The 20,194-nt window shown below is 64.6% G+C and overlaps 1 protein-coding gene across 2 annotated transcripts in view; it reads right to left on the minus strand.

The window, feature by feature from the left end:
- The window catches only part of TAFA5 (TAFA chemokine like family member 5), a 169,113-nt gene that overhangs the window by 23,182 nt on the left and 125,737 nt on the right, over positions 1 to 20,194 (minus strand). For both annotated transcript variants that reach the window (XM_045087621.1, XM_045087620.1), the window contains exon 3: positions 1,597 to 1,724. In XM_045087621.1, the coding sequence (XP_044943556.1) occupies positions 1,597 to 1,724 (128 nt within the window). The remainder of the gene's footprint in view (positions 1 to 1,596; positions 1,725 to 20,194) is intronic.

The raw sequence follows: 20,194 nt of genomic DNA on the forward strand, positions 1-20,194 counted from the left end.
CCGCCCTCAGGGCTGCCATGGGCCCAGCGGGGAATCCACGCACTGACCCGCAGCTCCCAGGGGCGGGGACAGGGGCTGGCTGTCTAGGATCTGCTTGTTCCCAGCTCTCTGACTTTTGGGTACAGCACACAGAAAGACCCGGAAAGATCCAGAAAGGTAAGCTACCTCCTGGATGCGCCTGGAAGGGACAACACACGCCAGAAGCCCCCCAGGCCCCTGAGAGCCAGCCGGTAGGTGGCAGGTCACGAGCCGGTGACCCCCACACACATCAGAGGTGCAAGGCCCAGCTGACCGGCTGCTTCCGTGCTGGGCGTAGACGGACATGGCCTGGGCGGCTGCTGGGCGGCACAAGGCTCCCTGTGGCCTCCCCGGCCTGTTGGCTGAGAGCGGCACTTGGCCGGTGCCTGTGGGTCCTGCCTGCGCTGCTGCCCACACAAACCCGCCTGACCCCCACAGACAGACGACCCGTCCTCAGAACAAGCCCCCGAGGGGCCCGGGTCATGCTTTTCCTCGGCAGCCACAGGAGCCAGGTCCCCTGGACATGCGTCTGGACGGCCTGCCGGGGCTCCCCTGCACAGACTGACCCACGAGGAAGGAGGAAGCGGGCAGGTTCTCCCCCTCCCCAGCTCCCGCAGCCCCCATCTTGCGTGACCCAGTAAGGACACTCAGATGTCCGCCGGGCTTGCCAGATCCTTCCCTGTGGGCCCCAGACCTGCCTGACTGGACATTCCCAAGACGCAGAGGCGGGAAAGCAAGGCCAGGAGATCCCAACCCACTTCGGGGCTCGGGTTCTACATGGAGGGCACGGAAGAGCCGGGACTGGGGTGACGGTCAGCCGGGCAAGCAGAGGCCGCTGCTGGGCTGGCTGAGAGCTGCGGGGTCCCGGCACCCAAGCCTGTGGACGCAGGCACCAGCTCCCGTGGCTCACACCACCGTGCGTGGGCCTTGAGGAACTTACCTTGAAAAAGGGACCTCAGAGAGCGGCCCCAGAACCCTTCCCCGTCCTGCAGTCCGTCCCCTCGGGACAGCAGCCATGGGACCCAGGCGGGTCTCGGCTACTGGGACAGAGGGTACGCAGGGGGCCCCTCAGCGGGCTCTGGGAGGGACTGGGGTGCCCTCGGGGGTTTCAGGGTCGGGGCCTCTGCTCCGGACGGCCACCACGCAGTCCCCAGAGCCGGAGCAGACCTTGAGGACCGCGTCCTTCCCTGCTCCCGCTCCCTATAGAGGCTTCAGCGGCTGTGGGGGGTCCTAACCCGTGCTCCTGCCGGAGCCCCCCGCCATCCCAGCAACGAGACGTGACCAACCACCCCATGGGGCTCTGAGCTGACTTCTGGGTGGACGCCTTCAGGCTGGTTCTGTCCGGCCCCTGGGCCCCCCGGCGTGGGGACAGTCTGACACAGTAGGGACAGAACGACCTGGTCGCAGGGGGCGAGGACAGACCGCGTGGGGGAGGCAGTGAGGCTGGCCGTGTCTCCACACCAAGCCAGCTGCCCCGTCCCCGTGCCTGCCGACGTGGGGCCCACCTCCCCATGGGGGTCCGCCGCCCGGGGCCGGCTCGCCCTCCGGAGTGTGGGGTGCACGGCGCGGCATACGCACCGTGGTGGTCTTCACTCGCCCGCCGGGCTGCGTGCACGTCCAGCCTGACCGGTTGATGAGCAGGTCACAGCCTTCGCCCTCCAGACACGGCAGCATGTCACACCACTGCTTTGTCTTGATGATTCGAGCTGCGAGAGAGAAGAGAGCCGTTCAACTGCTGCTCCCTGGGGCCCCGGGGCAGCGCCAGCAGCCTGACTCCTGGCCTGGGGAGGGACGGTCCGGTGGGCAGCGCCTGGCGTCCATCGGGGGGCCGAGCCTCTATTCCTCCCTGTCCCCAGCCCCCTCTTGAGTGCTGTCCCCCGGTCCAGCTCTGCCGCCAGCCCATCAGTAACGGCAGCGGAGGGAGAACTAGGACCACGTGCACGTCCTTCTAAACGCAAGTGCGAGTGATTACACGGTTGTAAGTCCGGGGCCCACGCAGTTACGCCGTCCGGGTGCTCAGAGCGGATTCCCACCGCGGGCCAGGCGCCATTTCACCTCAAAGCTGAGCCCTCCACGTGCACAGTTCAAACACCGCGTCCTCCCCAACTCCAGCCCGCTGCTGCGGAAGGCACAAAACCTGGGATTTCCTAGGACACGAGGATGCGGAGTCTGGGTCTAGGCCACGTGAGGACACGTGCGTCTTTGGGCATCGCCCTGTGCTCCCTACACTTGACTGTCCCCTTGGCGGCAGCAGGAAAAGGCGAGCGGGCTGGGAGAGAGCCATGGTGCGGGTCTCGGGGCCGTTTCTGGGGATACAAGAGCTCGTCACCCTGATGCCAGCTCCTTTCTACACTGTGCCATGAACTGGACTGTGTCCCCAGAGTGACATGGCAAAGCCCTAAGCCCCTGTGTGGGGGTCCTTAGACGGTGTTTGTAGAGCAGTAATTCAGGTTAACGGAGGTCACGAGGGTGAGGACCCGATCTGAAAGGGTCAGTGCCCTCACGAGTAGAAACACCGAGCTGTACGAGGCCTCCCAGCACCTCAGCCGGCTGGCCCGTCCTCTCAGACTCCTGGCCCCCAGGGCGGGCAGAGGCAGCTGTTTGCTGCTGAGGCCACCGCACCTGTGGCATCCTGTCCCCGCAGTGCAGCAAGTGGTGACGGGAGGAAGACCCACCCCTCAGATGTGGTTCTCGTTGTGCTGGGGCATCACTGTGGGAAGCGCGCCTGTGCAGGTCCCCAGGGTAGGGTGAGGACGTGCTGGATCAGCCTCATCCTGGGTGGACCCCTAGAACCGGAAGCTGGGGGCGGGCGGGAGCCCCTTCCCGGGCTGCTCGGCGGGAGCTCGGTGCCTTTCCCTGCACATCCGCGGGGCCTCGCTCCTCCTCTGCTCCCTGTTCCTGCTGGAGCCCCGAGCATCAGAGCCTTCGCAGAAGCACCGTTTGGTGACAGGAAGAGACGGCCTGAAAGCCTGGCTGTACGCCAGCAAACGCACCCCTTAAGCCCACGGAGAGGCCAGAAGCTTGAAGCACGCACCCCTGGAAATCCTGTGCGGGGTGTCTGCGCAGGCTTGTCTGGGCTCAGCCGTGAGGCCCGGCAAGGGGGCTCAAGGGCAGGTGAAGGAGCTTGTGTTTGCGCTCCCGTCTGTCCCCCAGCCACGCCCGGGGAGCGCGGTCAACACAGCGGGCCAACTGTGCCGATCCGCACCGCAGGGAGGCCCAGGACCACCCAGTCCTGGCCCACGAGGCCGAGAGCAGAAGTAAGGCTGTCTCAGGGAGGCTGTGCCCTTCCATGGCAGGAAGGCAGGGAGGCTCGGGGGCCTGGGTCACTTAGAACTGGGCTGCCAGAGCGGGTCTGGAGCAGGTCCTGGTCCGTGTGGGGCGGCCTGCTCTGCAGGACACGTGGTGATGTGGTCAGATGCCTGAAGCCAGCCGGGGAGGCAGTGGGGCCAGGCCTGGGTTCCAACCCGCAGCGATGACCCTGGTGCTCTGTCCTCCCCGGAACGCACAGTGCACTGGGTGCGGGTTCAAGACCTGCCACAGGGCCAGCCCGTCAGTGCACGTGGACACGCAGCCCTCAAGGCCGGGTCCCTGTGGTCACTCGGACGGGGGGCTGTGAGGGGGACAATGCTGGCCTCAGGACGCACCTGTCCGTGGGCCTCACGGCAGCCTCCTTCCCCCACCAGGCCGGTGGCAGAGGCCACCTCGTCCCGCGAAGGCACCTCAGGTCCCTTTTCCACCCTCGGTTTGCCTTTCTCGAAGCAGCGTGGGGGCCCCCATCCGTGCCTTCCCGACCATCATGCACTCAGCTCTGAGAGCTGGGGAGCCGCGGGATGGAGGGAGCGTGCGGCCCCAGCACCCGGAGAGCCGCGTGAGCGTGATGGCAAATGAGTGGGCCAAAGGTCAGAGAGAGGGAGAGGCAGGCGGGCTGCTGGGTCCTCACGGCCTGGGGGCACCGGTCCTGCCTGCTGCAGCCACGGCCTCTGACCACACACGTACCCGCTTGTTCCAACACGCGTGCACATGCACATACACAGTGACATACGTGAACACAGGCAAGCAGCCACGCACAGACCCACAGGCGTGCAAACAGCACACGCACACGCAGACACGGGCCCACCTGTGCATATGCAAGAGCACACGCTCACGCAGACACACCACGTCGCTGGCGGCACCCCCTTCCGACACGGGGTGGCAGCCCGGGCGTGTCAGGTGCCAGGGCTGCCAATGGCTCCGCAGGGCTGCCGCTGAGCACACGCGGCTTTTGTGCCGCTGGGCTTGGCTCACCCTGCGGAGCCCACTTCCTGCGGGAGGCGGCAGGAGGCACAGCACTGGCCACCCCATCCCTGGGACAAAGGGGCCTTTCAGGCCACACGTCACCGCTTCCGTGATGCTGAGGCAGCTCCAGCGCCGAGGAGGGTGTCCTCCGGGAGCGGACGGTGCACAGGGACGTGAGCGACAGCAGTGGACCAGTGGCCTCTGGGGACTGTGGTGGCAGCCAGCCACATGCCACGGCCACAGGAGACCCCTCGGCCCACAGTGTGTCAGGGGTCGTCACCACATCCCCTGGGCCTATCCCCAGGCCCGAGGAGACACCGAGCTCTCTGGAACACAAACAGGCTCGTGCCCCCAGCACGGGCCTGAGTATTTGCTGCTGCCCGACAGGGGCGTGAGCTCAGGGCCGCCTGCGCATCCCACCCCGAGTGCCAAGGTCTCAGGCTGGGGCTTGGCGCGGCTCCGGGCACTGCTCTGGGCTGCCCTCCCTGGGGGGCTTTAGGACGGGGCCTCTGCATCAGTTTCCCGCTGCTTCAGCCCAGACGCGTAAGCAACGTAACACGAGCTGCGGGCACCGTGCGGGTGGCTGGCTCAGGATGCGGACGGTGCTGGGCGGGCAGCACAGGGTCCGAGCGACGGCAAGGCGATGGCCAGGCAGGGCTGGTCACCCTGGTCTCAGGAGAGAAGTGAGTTAGGCGGCTCCGGGCCATGTGGTGGGAGGCCAATGTGCCCAAGCAATATTGGGACAGGGAGTGACCAGGGCTGCAGACAGACCAGGGCGGCCGGAGTGATGGGGCCTGAGCAGGGCAGCGCAGACGCTTCGAAGGAAGGACAGGGAATGACCTGCCTTCAAGGGAAAGGACAGCCCTTCGGAGCCGGAGAAGAGCACACTGAGGCCCGCTCACGCAGGGTGGCGGGATCGGAGCGAGGGTCCTCCCGGCCCACCAGCAACACGGCCTCGCCGGCCTCGGGAACCCCCCAGGGCACGGACACAAGCACGGGGGAAGCGCCGTCTCCTCAGGAGAGATGCGGGGTCGGGCAGTGTGACACCCAGTCCCCGAAGAGCCCAGCGCCGCACGCCACAGGCACGGATGAACACGGTCAGGGACTCTCTCCCCCTTGCCCTGCCAGACCTCGAGAAGGACCGGTGGAGAGGGTTCCCTGCCCGGAGCAGGGCTGGGTGGAGGGCGCCGCAGGGGTGGGGTCTGCATCCGCCACGCCAGGCTGGATGCTTTCACGACTGAGGGGCAATCTTCTCGCCCCTGAGCACCTGGTCTCCTCCCGGGACAGCCGGAAGGTCTCATCAGGGCCGAGACTAGGGCCGCTCCAGCGGTGGAGTCTCTGGCCCCATGCAGGGGTACGGTCAGGGCCCCTGCTCTCTGCCCCTCACACAGTGGCTCAGGGGCACGACACACATACCCTTCCTGCCACGATCACCGGGGTCACCCCATAGTTTCCACGGGGCCACCCTCAGTGACCAGCTGCCTGAGAACCAGGGTTGTGCCATGGTCCCTGAGCCCTGACCCCCATGGGACATGACCACTGTGAAGGGCCCAGGTGACGTCAGGGCCTGTGACGGTCTCTCACAGGAGTCTCAGACTTAAGACACACAGCAAGGCCCCGTGCCTCCCCAGCTACCCGTATGACAACAAGATGATGGTCGTCTCAAGGCCTTTCCTAGAGAAAGTGGGGACCTTTCCTCCTGGGTTTCAGCTCGCCATCCTCTCCGTGGGGCATCCGCTCCCCATTCGAATGGGTGTGCACCGCACACCAGCGAGCAGAGGCCCCACAGGGTTTGCACAGCAAGGGCTAGGGACCTCGTGTCACACGGCAGGAGGAAAGCATGCGGCAGGACACATGCATGGCTCTGTCCTCAGTCCCCGTTGCGACTGGATCGTGCAGCGAAGCCAACGTGTCCATGTGCGTGAGAAGCTCAGGGCGGGCACTGGCAGGCCCCTGGGCGGCTCTGCGTGAAACCCCGGGCCTGCTCGCGACAAAGACTCACAACAGTCAGCACGATTCCTTGCAGCTCGCGGCGTCCCCAACCTCACAGCCCGCGGCGAAGGGGGGAGGGCCCCGCAGGTACGTACGCCTCTGTGGCCGGCCCAGTGCCAGAGCTGGGCTTCCCCAGACGCCCGCCTTGTAACACGAACGCTGCCAATTTAAATTTTATTAGTTTCGCAGTTTTGCTTGTGTTTAATCTGTGAATGTTTTAGTTTATTCCAGTTTATGGTCTGCTGAGGGCTCCCCACTTGCAACATCATAATAAAAACGATTTAGGTCACTAGCGAGGGGCCCAAGGAAGTAGTTTTCCCTTCAAAGGAGTTCTCAGATGATTGAAGTCTGAGGAACGCTGCTGCCCGCCCAGGGCTAGGTGGTCAGGGAAGGAGGCAGGGCTGATGCCCAAGATGGTCAGAGAGGGGCTCTCTGGCGAGCTCTGGACGTACGTGGAGCCCCACAGCCAGCGGGCCAGCCTGGGACTGTGGCAGGGAGCCTGGGAGGAGCCCGCCCTGTGGCCCACAGCCCTTCCTCCAGCCAAAGGGGTTTCGGGCTCCTTCTCCTGTGGTGGCCGCTCCTGGGTTCTCCCTGCGGTGGCCCCATCCCAGAGACAGCTGTGCGTAATGCACTTGGACCGTGGGGTCCCTGTCCCTCCATTGTCCCTCCGGCCCTTCCAGTAGGGGAAGGGTCTCCCCTGGGATTCTAATAGATTGCACGTCTGCTTTAGCCTTCGGGTAAAAGAACATGCTATGTCGTTGGCAGCATCACTCAGGCATTAGAGCCGACCCAAACTCAGTTAGGCTTGGATCGGTCCCTGCCGCCGCCGGCCGTCCCCTCCACGGAGCCGGGTCAGTGGCTTCCTCCCGAAATGACCCGTGACGGACAGTGTAGGAAAGGGCACGCACTGTGCTGCCCCTCGATGGCCCCTCACTGAGCCGGGGACCCTCAGCCCTGGTTCTCCTTCTGGAGCACATTCCAGAAATCTCCAAGGCCGGGGGGGTCTGGCTGCAAAGTCATCTCTGCTACCTGACCCTCACTCTCAGCAGATCTAGCTTCCTCAGGCTCAAGAGGCCTCCTCATCACCACCAGCGCCACACCACACGGCATCATCACCTTCACCACAACCACCACCGCAATTACCACCACCACCACCTCCATCAACATCATCTCCATCACCATCACCACCACCACTATCATTGCCATCACAATCATCATCACCACCACCATCAGCAGCACCACCATGACCATCACCACCACCACCATCACCATCACCACCACCACCACCACCATCACCATCACCACCACCATCACCATCACCACCACCACCATCACCATCACCACCACCATCAGCAGCAGCACCATCATGACCATCATCACCAACTCCATCACCATCTTCTCCATCACCACCACCACCACCATCGCCGTCACCACCGCACCGTCACCACCATCATCGTCACCAGCACCCTTGCTAACCATCAGTAGCATCAGCAGCTCCTGGACTGAGCCCTTGTTGTGCGGAGCACACTGGTCCCCTCAGTCCCACCAGAGTTCTTGGTGGAGGCTCTCAGGAACCTCTTTCAGACGGTGCACGTTCTGAGTACCCTGTGATGTGGAATACTGAGAAGCTGGGGTTGGAGCCTGGAGGTCACCTTTACCAGTCCCGGTGGTCCCTGTCATTCCAGCAGAGATCTCCCCCCGACCCCACCTGTCCCAGCCTCGTACCCCCTGCCTTGTGCCCACAGTGCAGCATGGGGAAGGGCTGGGGGGGGACTCTTAGACCTTTCCCTGAGCACGTGGCTGGAGGAGCCCCTTGCGTTTCATTCCTAGCAACCTCCAGCCTTCTTGGGGGACAGCGGACCTGGAAGGCTGCAGAGCTGTGTTTGCACAAGCCCCACACCCAGTTTCCCCAAATCAGCAGAGCACTCTGTTGGATGCAGAGACACCCGTACAGCTGCGGGAAGCAGGCCCAGCTGCACACCCCAGGCCTGGGGCTGGCCATGCAGCTAGGGAAGGCCTGTGGGCATGGGAATGCCCAGCAGGCACCTCCTGCCTGCCCTGTGTCCTCCCAGTCTGTGGAGACTCGGGGCCCATGATGGAGGGAGCGCAGTGCCGGGAGGCAGGAGGCCCGGGCTCAAGTCCCAGCCCTGCCCCCAGTCAGGCTCAAGTCCCAGCCCTGCCCCCAGTCGGGCTCCTTGAGCCTCTCAATTCAGCTCCTGGTCAGCTTCTCCGAAATGATCAACAGAACAAGCTTCCCCCCGACGCTGGCTGCTCCCTGGGCAGGGACCCCCCTGCCAGGCTGTGGGCAGGGCCTCACCTCCCCCGCCCCGCCTTGTATGTCTCGATGGCAGTAGAAGGTAAACCTGTGTCCCCATCACGCAGCAGCTCTGGGGCCTGGCCTGGAGCCGCGGTGAGATGGCGGCACCCAGGTCAGCCAGAAAGCCTTCAAATGCTGTGCCAGGGGCGGCAGGCCTCCAACGTGCCAGTGAGCAAGTTAAATGGGGAACATTTAGGAAAAGTGTCCTGTGCCGGCACAGGTCCCCCCTCCCCCCTGTGAGGGTCAGGTGTGCTCTGGAGGACACCTGCTCCCCAGAGAGGCAGGTGCGCACTGAGCCCAGACAAGCACTGAGAAAAGACCCAGACCGCCGACGCGAGAGCTGCACTCACTAACCCAGCTTCGAACATGCCAGCCGCTTGCTCACGCGTCCACAAGCTCCACCAGATCCGAGCACACACTTGCCTACTTAGTCTGTAAAGATCCTGAGAGGACGGCGTCCCAGAGCCTGAATTCTGACCTCCTCAGCTCCGTCCGGCCCCAGGACATTCTGCCTGAGCAAGGTCACATCCTCTGTCCACCAGGCCTCCCAGGCCAACTTCTCTCCTGGCCCCTGAGCCCAGGGGGCCACCTGCCAGGCCCAGCAGGTCCCCCTCCCCAGAGACACCGACCACAGATGTGCTCATTCTCCTGGAGCAGCTCTGCAGCCGGGCCAGGGCGGCCCTGCCACCCAGAGCCCACACCAAGGGCCCCATGATGCCTCGGAGCTGACGCAGACCTGGCGCACCTTCAGGGGTCCGCTTTGTGCATCCAAGGTCACAGCACGCCCGCAACCCCCAGCTTCCTCCTGTGCAGCGGAGTCCTCGGCCGGAGGCTCACTTTCCAGGCAGGAATTAGCATGAGACCCGAGTCCAGAAAGGCGTTCTCATCCGAGGAGGACAGGTGTGTACGGCCGGCCTGGAGCTCTCTGGCCGCCCCTGCCTGGGGTCCTCTCCCTGCCCCGTGAAGCGCCACCCCCAGGGCTGGACCAGGCTCCCAGGCAGTCAGGCTCTGAGCCCCCAGGACCTAATAACAAGCTCAACGCTGAGTCATTCGCTGAGTTCACTCACACTCCAGAAAGGTAATGGTGCTTTACACGTGTGATTTCTCTCGAATCCTCCAAACGGCCACATTGTTCTCCAGAAGGCCCGGGAGACGATTTTTATCAGCTAACATTCCCCGAGCTACTGCTCTGTGCACGCGTGACATCCGCACTGACTCCTGGGACCAGTACCATGGCCCCGGGGGTGGCCCTCGGCCGGGAGCGGGAACAACCCACCCCGGGCAGTGGCTCTGAAGGCGTCCACCGGCAAAGACAACCATGAGAGTCGTCGTCTGCACAAGCCCGAAGGTGAGGCCTCTCGAGGAGGAGAAAGCAGGAAATGCCTTTACGGAGCCCTAACGACCCACAGGTAACTTGCAGTAATGACCTCAGTAAGCCCCCAGAGCCGTTTTTCAGGGAGGGAGCACGAGCCCCCTTTTCACAGACCAGAAGACTGAGGCCCAGGAGTTTCCGCCTCCTGGCTCTTCTCTGCGCCGCCGGGTGAGTGCCGCCCTCCAGATGCGCCCCCCCAACCACCACTGCTCTGATAGCCCCCCAGGAAGCCAGGACAAGGGGCTGCTGCCGGTGCCCAGGTCCAGACCCTTCTGAGCTCTGCCCCCTATGAGCTCCAGCAGCAGAAGTCCCACCTGGGTCCCCGATGCCTCTGGGGGGGGCCAGACCTTGCAGATGCCCCGCCCTCGTGCTCTCCTGCTTCCTCCCACACAGGCATTCCCTCTCCTGGAAACCAACCCTGTCCCCGTTCTGCCTCTCCCTCCCGGAAGCCCAGCCCCCACCCCTGCTGTCCCTGTGAGGGCCCTGGGGGTCTTCTGTGTTACAGTCCTGGACCCAGCGTGGTGGAAGACCACCCACAGCTCCGTGGAGGGCCCCGGGGAAGGAAGGGTGACGGATGGCGGGGTGCAGACACAGAGGACTGGAAGGCCCTTGGGCTGCATGGCCCAAGGGGTCTCTGCTACACAGACGAGAACCTGTGCAGAAATGGAGCCTGTGCAGGTGTGGACCCAGAGTGGCCTCAGCGTGAGGGCAAGGGGCCTGGGGCCCAGAGGCCTGCCAGCGTCCCCTCACTGACAGCACTGGCCCAGGACTGGTGCCCTCAGTCCCCGACATCACTCCTCCCACTCCTGTCACTCAGGGGTCCCAGGAGGTGGGCATGAGGGTCTCCGCGGATCCCGGTTTAACCAGAGCACCAGAGCCACAGGCACTTCCTACGGCCGAGGTGGTCGTGATCAAGCTGCCGGCCGAGTGTCTGTAAGTGACCGGGCTGGCCGCGTCACTGCGTGTCCGTGTGTGCACGTATGACGGTGACGCTGCACGTGCCGGCCTGGGGGTGTGCACATGGGTGTGTACATATGCACACGTGTGTGTGTGCCCCTGCGTGTGGCATCTCATTTAGGAACCGAGTGGGAATGCAGAGCCAGCTCCAGCCCCGCCCGGCGGGAAGCACCTGGCAGTTTCCTCCTGGTTTCCTGGCACGGATACGCATCAGGGTTAGCCCTTCACGGGGAAGCTGAGACACAGCCCAGCAGACCCCCTCACGCACCCCGACTGCGGGGACCTCAGACGCAGCTGACCCCGAGGCACCGGAGTCTGGCCCACGGCAGCGGCGACGGCGGCCAGCGCCGCCTGCCCCAGGCTGGACAGATGGACAGGGCCAGCCGTGCTAATTTGCCTGGCGACCAAGGAGACCCCACCGCGCCACTCAGTGCCGGCCCTCCGCTGCCCGTAACCGGCAAGGCTCCCTTTGGAATAAACTGTTTCTTCATTTCCATTAGCATGTCAATCTGCTTACTTTACTCAACGGCTCGGAAGACAAACCACCCAGAACAAAGCCAGCGGGGCTGTAGCTCCGGCCACGTTCTCAGTTCTCCGGGGCAATCCCGCATGGCCAGCCCCCGTCTGGCCCGGGTGGGGGCCCAAGCCTCTCCGGCGGGTCTGCCCCACACGGGGGTGTCCCCTGAAGCCTCCCAGACCTTGCCGGTGACGGGGGTCAGGCCACATACCAGGAAATGGGTGGCCGACACTCACGCACATGCACACGGTCCACACACACTGACCCTCAGGAGGCAGACCTACGTGGGACATCGCAGGGTTCCAGAAACGTCTGCCCTGTAAAGAGCTGGCACGGACCCTGACATCTGCACTGAGCCAGGATCCTGGAGCGAAGATTTGGAGGATGAGGAAGGCCCGGGGCTCCCATCTCTCTGCTCCACGAGGCGCACAAGGGGCCTCCTGGTGGGACAGCCCATGAGGCTGAGAGGTCGGAGGGCACCCTGGGTGACCCCCAAGCTGTCCTCAGCCACCCCTCCTGGAGCCCGCTTTCCGCTGGCTCTCCCGGGCAGCCTTTCCCTGGGGCACGGAGGAGGCAGCTGGGCACTGCCCTGACAGACAGGGACAGTATCAGGACAGGTGATGGTGTGTAGGGACCCGTGTGCTGGGTCTGGGGTACTGGACGAGGTACTACCTGGCCTGGGACAGGCCGGGGTCGTGTGGACATGAGCTAGCACATGTAGAACTCCCTGGACCCTGCCTCCCCAGCACGGTCAGCTGCACTGGGCTCGGGAGAACAGAGACAAAGCTAGAGTCTCTGCAGGGATAGCCCCCGGCATGGGAGACACCTACATGCTCGAAGTCCCAGAAGTACCTTCTGTGCTGCAATGACTGCTGGAAACACCAAGGCCTGAACGCAGTGGGGGAGGGAGCAGGGCCCACTGGCCCCGGGGAGCCCCACAACAAGCCGCTGGGGCCACGCCTGAAGCCCGAGGCCACGGGGACACCTTTCTGGTCCTCCCAGGGATGCCCGGGCTCATTTGTTGCTATGATCCTGGCTGATCATCAAACACGGAGTGACCCACCTTATCCTGGTATCACAGAGGGGTCATGGGGGCACAGAGAGGTTAGGAGACTTGCCAAGGTCACACGGCTGAGAAGTGACCACGCAGGCAGCTGAGCTGTGCTCAGTCCGACCAGAGCCCCACACGCTTTGTGTTCCATGAGGCCCCTGAGTGGGAACCTTGGCCGGGCCACGGCCAGCTCCCGGGGGCAGCAAGAGCCGGAGGCACCAGGACACGGCGGAAGGGAAAGGGGAGATGAGGCGGAAGGGCGGGCCCAGTGTTTGCAGCAGCCCCGCGGGGCCGTGTCCAGTGGGGCCGCCTGTGGGCCCCGAGGGTCGGCGCGGGCCCTCTCTGACCCCAGTTCCCCACCTGCCACACGATGACAGCTCGGTGGGGCGCGGCGGGGAGGACTGCGTGGGCGGGTGTGGAGCGACTCCCACGGCCACTGGTCAGAGCTCCTCACGGTGCCGCACGCCCAACACGGAGCTGAATGTCCCACCCGGCGGCGGCTGGCCCCACGGCAATCCTGTGGCTGGGGCAGGGCCATTCCCGATGACCAGCACTGAGGGCCCCAGGGATGATGGCGCAGTGACCCCCCCCCATGCTGGGACAGATGTCCCTGCCCTGTGTTGTGTCAAGGACCCTCAGTTCCAAGTCACATGGTGCTTGTCAAATCCCAAAGCCCCACCACGACAGCGCTCCCTGATTCCACCACGGAGGCCCGCCAACGGGACCCGGCGCATGGCCTGGCACTGACCTGGGGCCAGAGGGCCCGCAGCTACCTGGGGCCAGAGGGCCCGCAGCTGCCCGTGGCCCTGAGGACAGGGGACCTGTCTCCTGTCCAGTCCCCGATATGGCATAGAGCAAGTAGGGGGAGCAGGACGGCACCCCAGCTCTGTGACACACATGGGGACCCTGGCTCAGGCAGGCCCGCGGCTCGTGGACGGTGACGGAGGCCGTGGACGCACACGGGGGGGACAGTGGATACACACGGGGGGACAGCCGAGACTGAGACCGAGGGCCTGGGTGGGCCTCCTCTCCACGGCACTGCCCTAGGCCCTGGCCAGCTGCATACACGGGCCCAGCTCAGCCCTCTCTGTGCCTTGGACTGAACTGGGGGTCCAGGCTCCACCCCCAAGATCTAAAGGCTGGGGGGCCCTCTGGGGGGATGGGGAGGTGGGGGGCCCCCAGGGGATAGGGGGTGGGGGGCCTGGGGGTGGGAGTGGGGGTCCGGGGGGGCCCCTGCCACCCCCTCACACGGCAGACATGGGGCCATCTGTGCAAGCTGTGTCCACAGCGTCCATGGGCTCTGTGAGGTTGTGGCCACACAAGCGGTACCCCAAAGTGAGGCCGGAGAGAAGGCCGGCAGAGGGACAGCCCAGCCCAGCCGGGGGCAAGGCACAGGCCTCCGGAAGAGAACAGGCTCCCCTGGGTCTCACGCTGCGGCTCCTCCTGCCCCGGCTCAGCCCCAGCTTCCACATGGGGCTCCGTGGATGCCCTCCGTGGCCGCACCTCTGCCCCGCGCGGCTGCTGCCAGTCCGCGTGCTGTCCTCATGGCCGGGCACTCTCACGGTCTGAGCTCCCGGCATAAGGCTGCTCTAAACACACCTTTCCTCCCTTTTATTTTTTCCTTAGGGAAGCAGGCTCCCCGCTGAGCAGAGAGCCCGACGCGGGACTCGATCCCAGGACCCTGAGATCATGACCCGAGCTGAAGGCCGAGGCTTAACCCACTGAACCACCCAGGTGCCCCTCCTCTCTTCTTTTGAGTTATCGTCTCAAGACAAAAGTCTAGGAACGGAATTACACGACCAAGGGTCTGAGCATTTCCGTGGCCCTGGACGCGCCCCGCCAGGCCGCGCATGGAACGAGTTCAACCCCGAGCCCGGCCCTCCCTCTGTGTCTGCCTGTCTCTCCCACGGGAGCCCCGGCCACGTCCTGCACGTGGCGTGTGACTGTCAATGGGACAGAGGGTCACAGGCCGTGTCTGGTGCCCTTGGGCCTGAATAAATACCTCCCACCTTTACTCTGAGCAGGTGCGGGAGTCGGCACCCAGGAAGCACAGGCTCTGGGGGTCCGAGAATCACACGAGAGACCACGGTCCCAGCCCGCCTCCGAGTGTGTGCTGGCTCCGCGGTGGCCGGGACTGAGGGCTTCCAGGGGACAAGCTGTCACCAGGGGGTGGGGACAAGCTGTCACCGGGGGGTGGGGACAATCTGTCCCCATCACTCAGAGAGGATCAGACCCGCAGAAGGGTGACTAGAACGTAGGTCAGGGGACATCGGGGAAAACTGGGAGGTGCAGGAAGGGGTCAGGGAGGGCCTCGTGCCGGCCTGGTCCTCCCTCTCCCAGCCTTCTAGAACCTTCTGTGACCCGCCGGGTCACGCCGCCGGTCTGGAGCGGGCGCCCCTGTCAATACGTCCATCATTTCCTCGCGATGCCTACAGCAGGTGCATCCGGTGGGCCACTGCCCATCCGCGCACAGGGCCGCACGCAGCCCCGTCTCCCTGGCCCTCCCTCAAGATGGGCACGAAAGTGAAGCCAAAAGCCCCACGGGAAGGGGTGTATCCGCCCCTCCCTAAACTGGTTCACAAACTGTCCCGTAGACCCCGTCCCACACGTCGGCAAGGGGCCACAGCGGGAAGAGTGCTCCTTGCTGAGCCAGCGGAAGCCACCGCCGGCGCGAACCCGAGCCAACAGGAGCCGCCGGCCGGCAGGTGGGGTCTGGCTCGAGTCCCTGACCTGCTCTGGTCTCCTTGGTTACAGGAGACGGAGGAGGTCAGCAGCCCGCGTCCATGCAAAACAAAACCTCTCGGAGTCACAGCTCTGCGGCTTGCGGGCACGTGCTGGCTGCCTTCCCCACCTCCTCCCACAGGGCTGTCAGGGCCCAACACAGGAGGCCCATGAGATCTGGCCCAGAAAGGCCCATGGGGAAAGCAAGGGGCATGGGGGCTGGCCCAGCTCGGCCTCCAGGACCCCTGAGCTCAGGTGGGTGCTTTGCCTTCTGGGCAGAGGACCACACTCGCTCCCTCAGGCCCGACCGAGAGTCCCCTGCCTCAGAGACGCGGGCCTGACCAGAGGAGCTGCGAGCCAGCAGTCTGAGAACAGGTGACACTAGAGAAGCCGTGTCTGCGGGACGTCCGCAGGAGGCCCTGGGGCCAGTCGGGAGGGCTTCCTGGAAGAGGCAAGGTTCCGGAAGGAGAGAAGGCAGTGAAGACAGAGGGAGGGGCACGTGGGGAAGACCCCAGGCAGGTGCGTCGTCACTGCTGGGAGCTTGGCGCATTCAGGGAGCTCCGGAGGCCACTGGAGTGGACGCTGCCATTGGGGTCGAGGCAACCCCCTCGGGGGCAAGGCCCGCTGTGCAGCTCCGCGACCCACCAGGGTCTTCGAAGGGCTGTGGTCCTCCAGGCCTTGCGGGGAGGTGAGCAAGGGTCTGAGGGCTCCCGATCCATTAGCCAGGACCCCCGGCCCTCGGCCCCGCCAAACCCGACCCGGACGCCCAGGCGTTTTCCGGAACGAGCTGCCCGTTGCAGGCATGTCCTCCGCGAGGTTCCAGCACATTCAGTCAGCACCAGGCCAAGGACTCAGCCAGCTCAGGCCCATCCCCTGAGCACGGGGTTGTGGGTCCCGGCTCGGAGCCCCCACCCCGTCAGAGAGAAGCGGGTACGGTCCGGCAGCTGCCCAGCCCCCAGCCCAGGGACAAAAGCAGTGAGGCAGCATCTACGTGGCCGAAAGGACGACCACCCCTCCACCGACCCCAGCTCCCCGTCCATGGCACAGAAGACCCGGCCAGCGACAACGGGAAGCATCTGGGGGGCAGGGGCTGGAACGGGGGAGGCCCGGAGCAGGCAGGCAGAGACGGTGGCCCTCAGGAGACCACGGCAGCCGGGGCACCCGGAGGGCCTGAGTGAGCGGCTGGGATGGGCGTCTGTGTCTCTAACGCTCTGCCCAGGAGACTCGGACGTGCCCCGGGGTGCCAGGACCACCCCGTGGGGCCACACGGAGACCTGGGCTCCGCATCAAGACCCGGCGCCCTGAATCTGCTGTGTCACCGCGTCAGACGAAACAGCCACCTTCCCAAGGAACGCACAGCCTCACGTCCCCATGGAGTCGCTGCGCAGACACCTCAGGCGCGTTTCCTTAACGTTCGCCGGGAGCCCGGAGCTCTCCACTGTGCTCCGACTCCAGGTCTGAGGTAGGACCTCAGCTTTCGGGGTGAACGTGTCCCAAGGAATGGAGTGACTGAAGTCGGCTGAACCCGGAGACCTGGGGATCGGGGAAGGCGGGGGCTGGCGAGCCTGGCTCAGGAGGGTGGGTGAGGAGGCCCCCACCCCCGGGCTGGGGGTCGGTTTGCAATGTCCCCCGAGTTAGAGGGGGACCGAGGTGGAGAAAGGGCCCTTCTGTGTCCCCCAGAGCCCTGTTCCTCAGGCCATGTGGCTGCTCAGCTCGTCTGCAGACAAAGTCCTGTAGGAGCACCAAGGTCTAGGAGGGGCCCCCGGGGTGGGGACGGGGAGGGCCCATGGCAAAGCCACACAGGCCAACCCAGTCACAGCCATCTCCAACGTCAGGACACGCTGTTTCCAGGAGCTGGTGGAGTCAAGAGTCCCCTTTGAACTCCATATGCTACGGAGACAGGCAGGGGCTCCCCACCCCGGGGGCAGCCTGGGAGCCCCGCAGCTCCGAAGCCTGGTCCCTCACAGGCTCGGTCCCCGAGGGGAGCGAGGGCCTCGGCCTGCATGAGGCTGGCCCTCTGCACTCCCGGGTCCTCCCCGGCTCCTGGAACGCCCTCCCCCGGCCCCCCAGAGTCCATTCCTTTAATCAGTCAGAAGAGGAAAACTTGGCAAAACCCAGATTACATCTTAAAATCAGACAAAATCTTCTCTCTACAACTTCTAGACGGCGTAATTTAGTGAGAACGGTCTTAATAATTATTTTTTCTTTAAATAGTTACTGTAGAATATATTAATTTTCAAGAGGGTTCTCTGATGAGCGTGACTCATTAGCTGCCTGGGAACCATCACTCCCAGCGCGCAGGGGAGGAGGCCTTGCTTTGGGATGACCGTACGGCCCCCGCCTGCGGAAAACACTCCAGACCTGGGTAATCAAATTAGATTGAGAGGAAGAAGCAGGGAAAAAAGCCCAGTTATCATGAGCTGGCTGTTTCATTACTTCATTAGGATTAAGAGATGTAAGTAGAGAAGGAAAAAATCCCTCCGATTCTATTTCTTGGGCAAATTCTCACGAACTGACAGGAGCTCCTGGACAGGGAGGACGCGAGAGGCAGCCGGGCTTTAATCTCAGGATACGGCGCACGGCGTCTCCCCCGGCTCCGGAAGTGGAGGGCACCCTGCTGGGGGGCTGCACCTGAAGCCCCCGTCCTTCGCTCGGAGTCGGGCAACCCTTCCTTGAGAGAGGCCACCTGGGGCGCCCGTGTGTCGGTCTCCGGGGAAGCAGCGGCGGTGGGCAACACAGAGGGGTGGTCCTGCCTGCGCGGGAGGGACCAGGCCGCGGCCAGGTGACGCTGAGCCTGACAACACAGTCTCCGTCCTTGGGCAAGACAGTGTTCCGCTGGCCCGAGCGCTCCTACTCACAGCGATCTCCTTCGCTGTGGGGCCCACAACGTATTGAAAGAGCCGTCCTCTGTCTGTCTGTCCACCGTCCCTCCACCATCCCTCCGTCCGCCCGCAAATCCAACCATCCAGCCGGCCATCAACCCTCCGTCCGGCCACCCACCCACCCACCCGTCCGTCCATCCGGTCATCACGCATCGATCCGTCCGTCTGGCCGTCTGGCCGCCCAAACCTCGGGTGTGCTGAGCACCAGGAACCCGCACGTGCTCTCCTTCTCCTTCTCCCGACAGAGGGAAGGTCCGAGCGAGGAGCGCGGCAGCCTTAGCCACGGTCATGGCCGTGGGAAGGGCTGATGAACCCCCTCAGGGATGCGTCCTCGCCTCCTGGCCTCTGGAGAAGCCTCAGACGGAAAAACGAGGCTGACGTCCCTAGCGGGGTGGGGTCTCTGTCTGACGCTGCGGCACGTGCAGCCCACGTGCGTCAAGACCAGGATTCTCACTCCCGGGCCCGCCCTTCCTCTGAGCTTGTCCTGCGGTCCCCACGCAAGGTCGGAGGGTGGTGATGCAGGGAGAGGGGACAGCCCGTGGGCTCCCCAGCTTCTGCCTGCGGCCCCTTCTGGTGGCTGTGAGCGGAGCTGTGAGAAGCGTCGTGTGAGGGCCTGTGACGGGGCAGCCGATGTGTGGTGTGGGGACGCGGGGTCTGTGCTCTAATGGGGGGACCACCGTGTGCCCGTGCAGCCAGAGGCCCCCAGGCGGCTCCTGGAATATCTCCAGGCCCAGCCCCTCCATCTTCCGACAGCCCCGTCCTCCCTGGCCTGAGGCGGGCCTGGGACCGAGGGGCCCGACTGCCTGGGAGACCCTCGCCTGCCCCCACAACAAGGACACGCGGGTCCGGGGACGCTCCAGAGACATGGCTGGCTTCGCAGCGGCACAGGGGTGGCCTTGCTCCCCATGGGGAGTCCTCGGTGCCCAGAGGTCTGAGCAGGAAACGGTGTTGCATTTCCTTAAGTCACACCTGAGACAAGGAGCCTGTTCGTACGGAACGGGTACCAGAAAGTCCCCAGGAGCCCACCCTGCTCCCCTTTCCCAGGAAGGCAGGGAACTGAGGGGTTTTCCGGCGGACACCCCCGTTTCTAGGTTCAATGCTGCCTGTTTCCGTGTCCCTCCAAGCCCAGCTGCCCGGCCTCAGGCATGCCTGCAGCTCGCTGGCCTCAGGCACCCCCACCCCCTGTGCAGAGGCCAAGCAAGGGGCCACGTCCTGGTCCCCCTCTTGGGAAACTGTCACTTTGACTTCAGTTAAGGATCTGCTCCAGGGTCAGGAGAATCACGGTGCCCGACAAACGACAGAGCTGAGGGAGTCTGGTACCCTGGAGTTACTTCAAACGCGCCCCGCGATCCGGAGCTCACACAGCGGTTTGGCCCGGCCTGGGGAGTGGGGCTGGGGGCGGGATGCCGTGGTCCTGGCTGCAGGCACGGGTCGGGGCGTGGACCGGACCAGAGCCCAGGCCAGCTCTGCAAACAGAGCCTCATGGCCTTGCCTGGAAGGGGACCCGTGGCTCCTACAATCGGCAGCTGTGGCCTCGGGGTGGGGCAGATGGAAGGGGTCTCTGCAGCCGAGCCCCAGCCCCGGGGGGCATGGGGCCCTGGTACCCGGTCCTCTGCACGGCCAGTCACCACGCTGTGAGTTAATCCACCTCCGCCACGAAGCAGCACTCTAGCTGGTGTCTGCGAGGAGCGGGCTCACCGAGGTCACCGGCACACCAGGAGGGTCGGTCCTAGGTTTTGCTGGTGACAGCCGGGGTCGCTATGGTGTCACTTCAGTGAAGTTACCTAAGTCGGACAACCGAAGGAAAGGAAGCCAGCTGTCATCCCCCCAAACCACCAGCCACCCTTGACAGGAAAATCTGATAACAGCGAATCCCTAAGAAACCTGCTGTGGGCTCAGGCACAGACGGGGCCACTGTGAGCGGCCGGGCGCTGCTCCATCCCTCCCTGACACCGGCACGAGTCGCTGAGGCTGTGAGACTGTCCCCGACGCAGAGGACAGAGCCGTGGTGGAAGCACCGACACACAGACCGCACCCAAAGCCAAGCGCCCCCAACGTGTCCCCACGCAGGACCTTCACGCAGAGCCTTTGT

The sequence above is a fragment of the Mustela putorius genome, unplaced genomic scaffold (assembly GCF_011764305.1).
Source record: "Mustela putorius furo isolate JIRA1106 unplaced genomic scaffold, ASM1176430v1.1 tig00001419_pilon_pilon_pilon, whole genome shotgun sequence".
NCBI classification, from domain to species: Eukaryota; Metazoa; Chordata; class Mammalia; order Carnivora; family Mustelidae; genus Mustela; species Mustela putorius.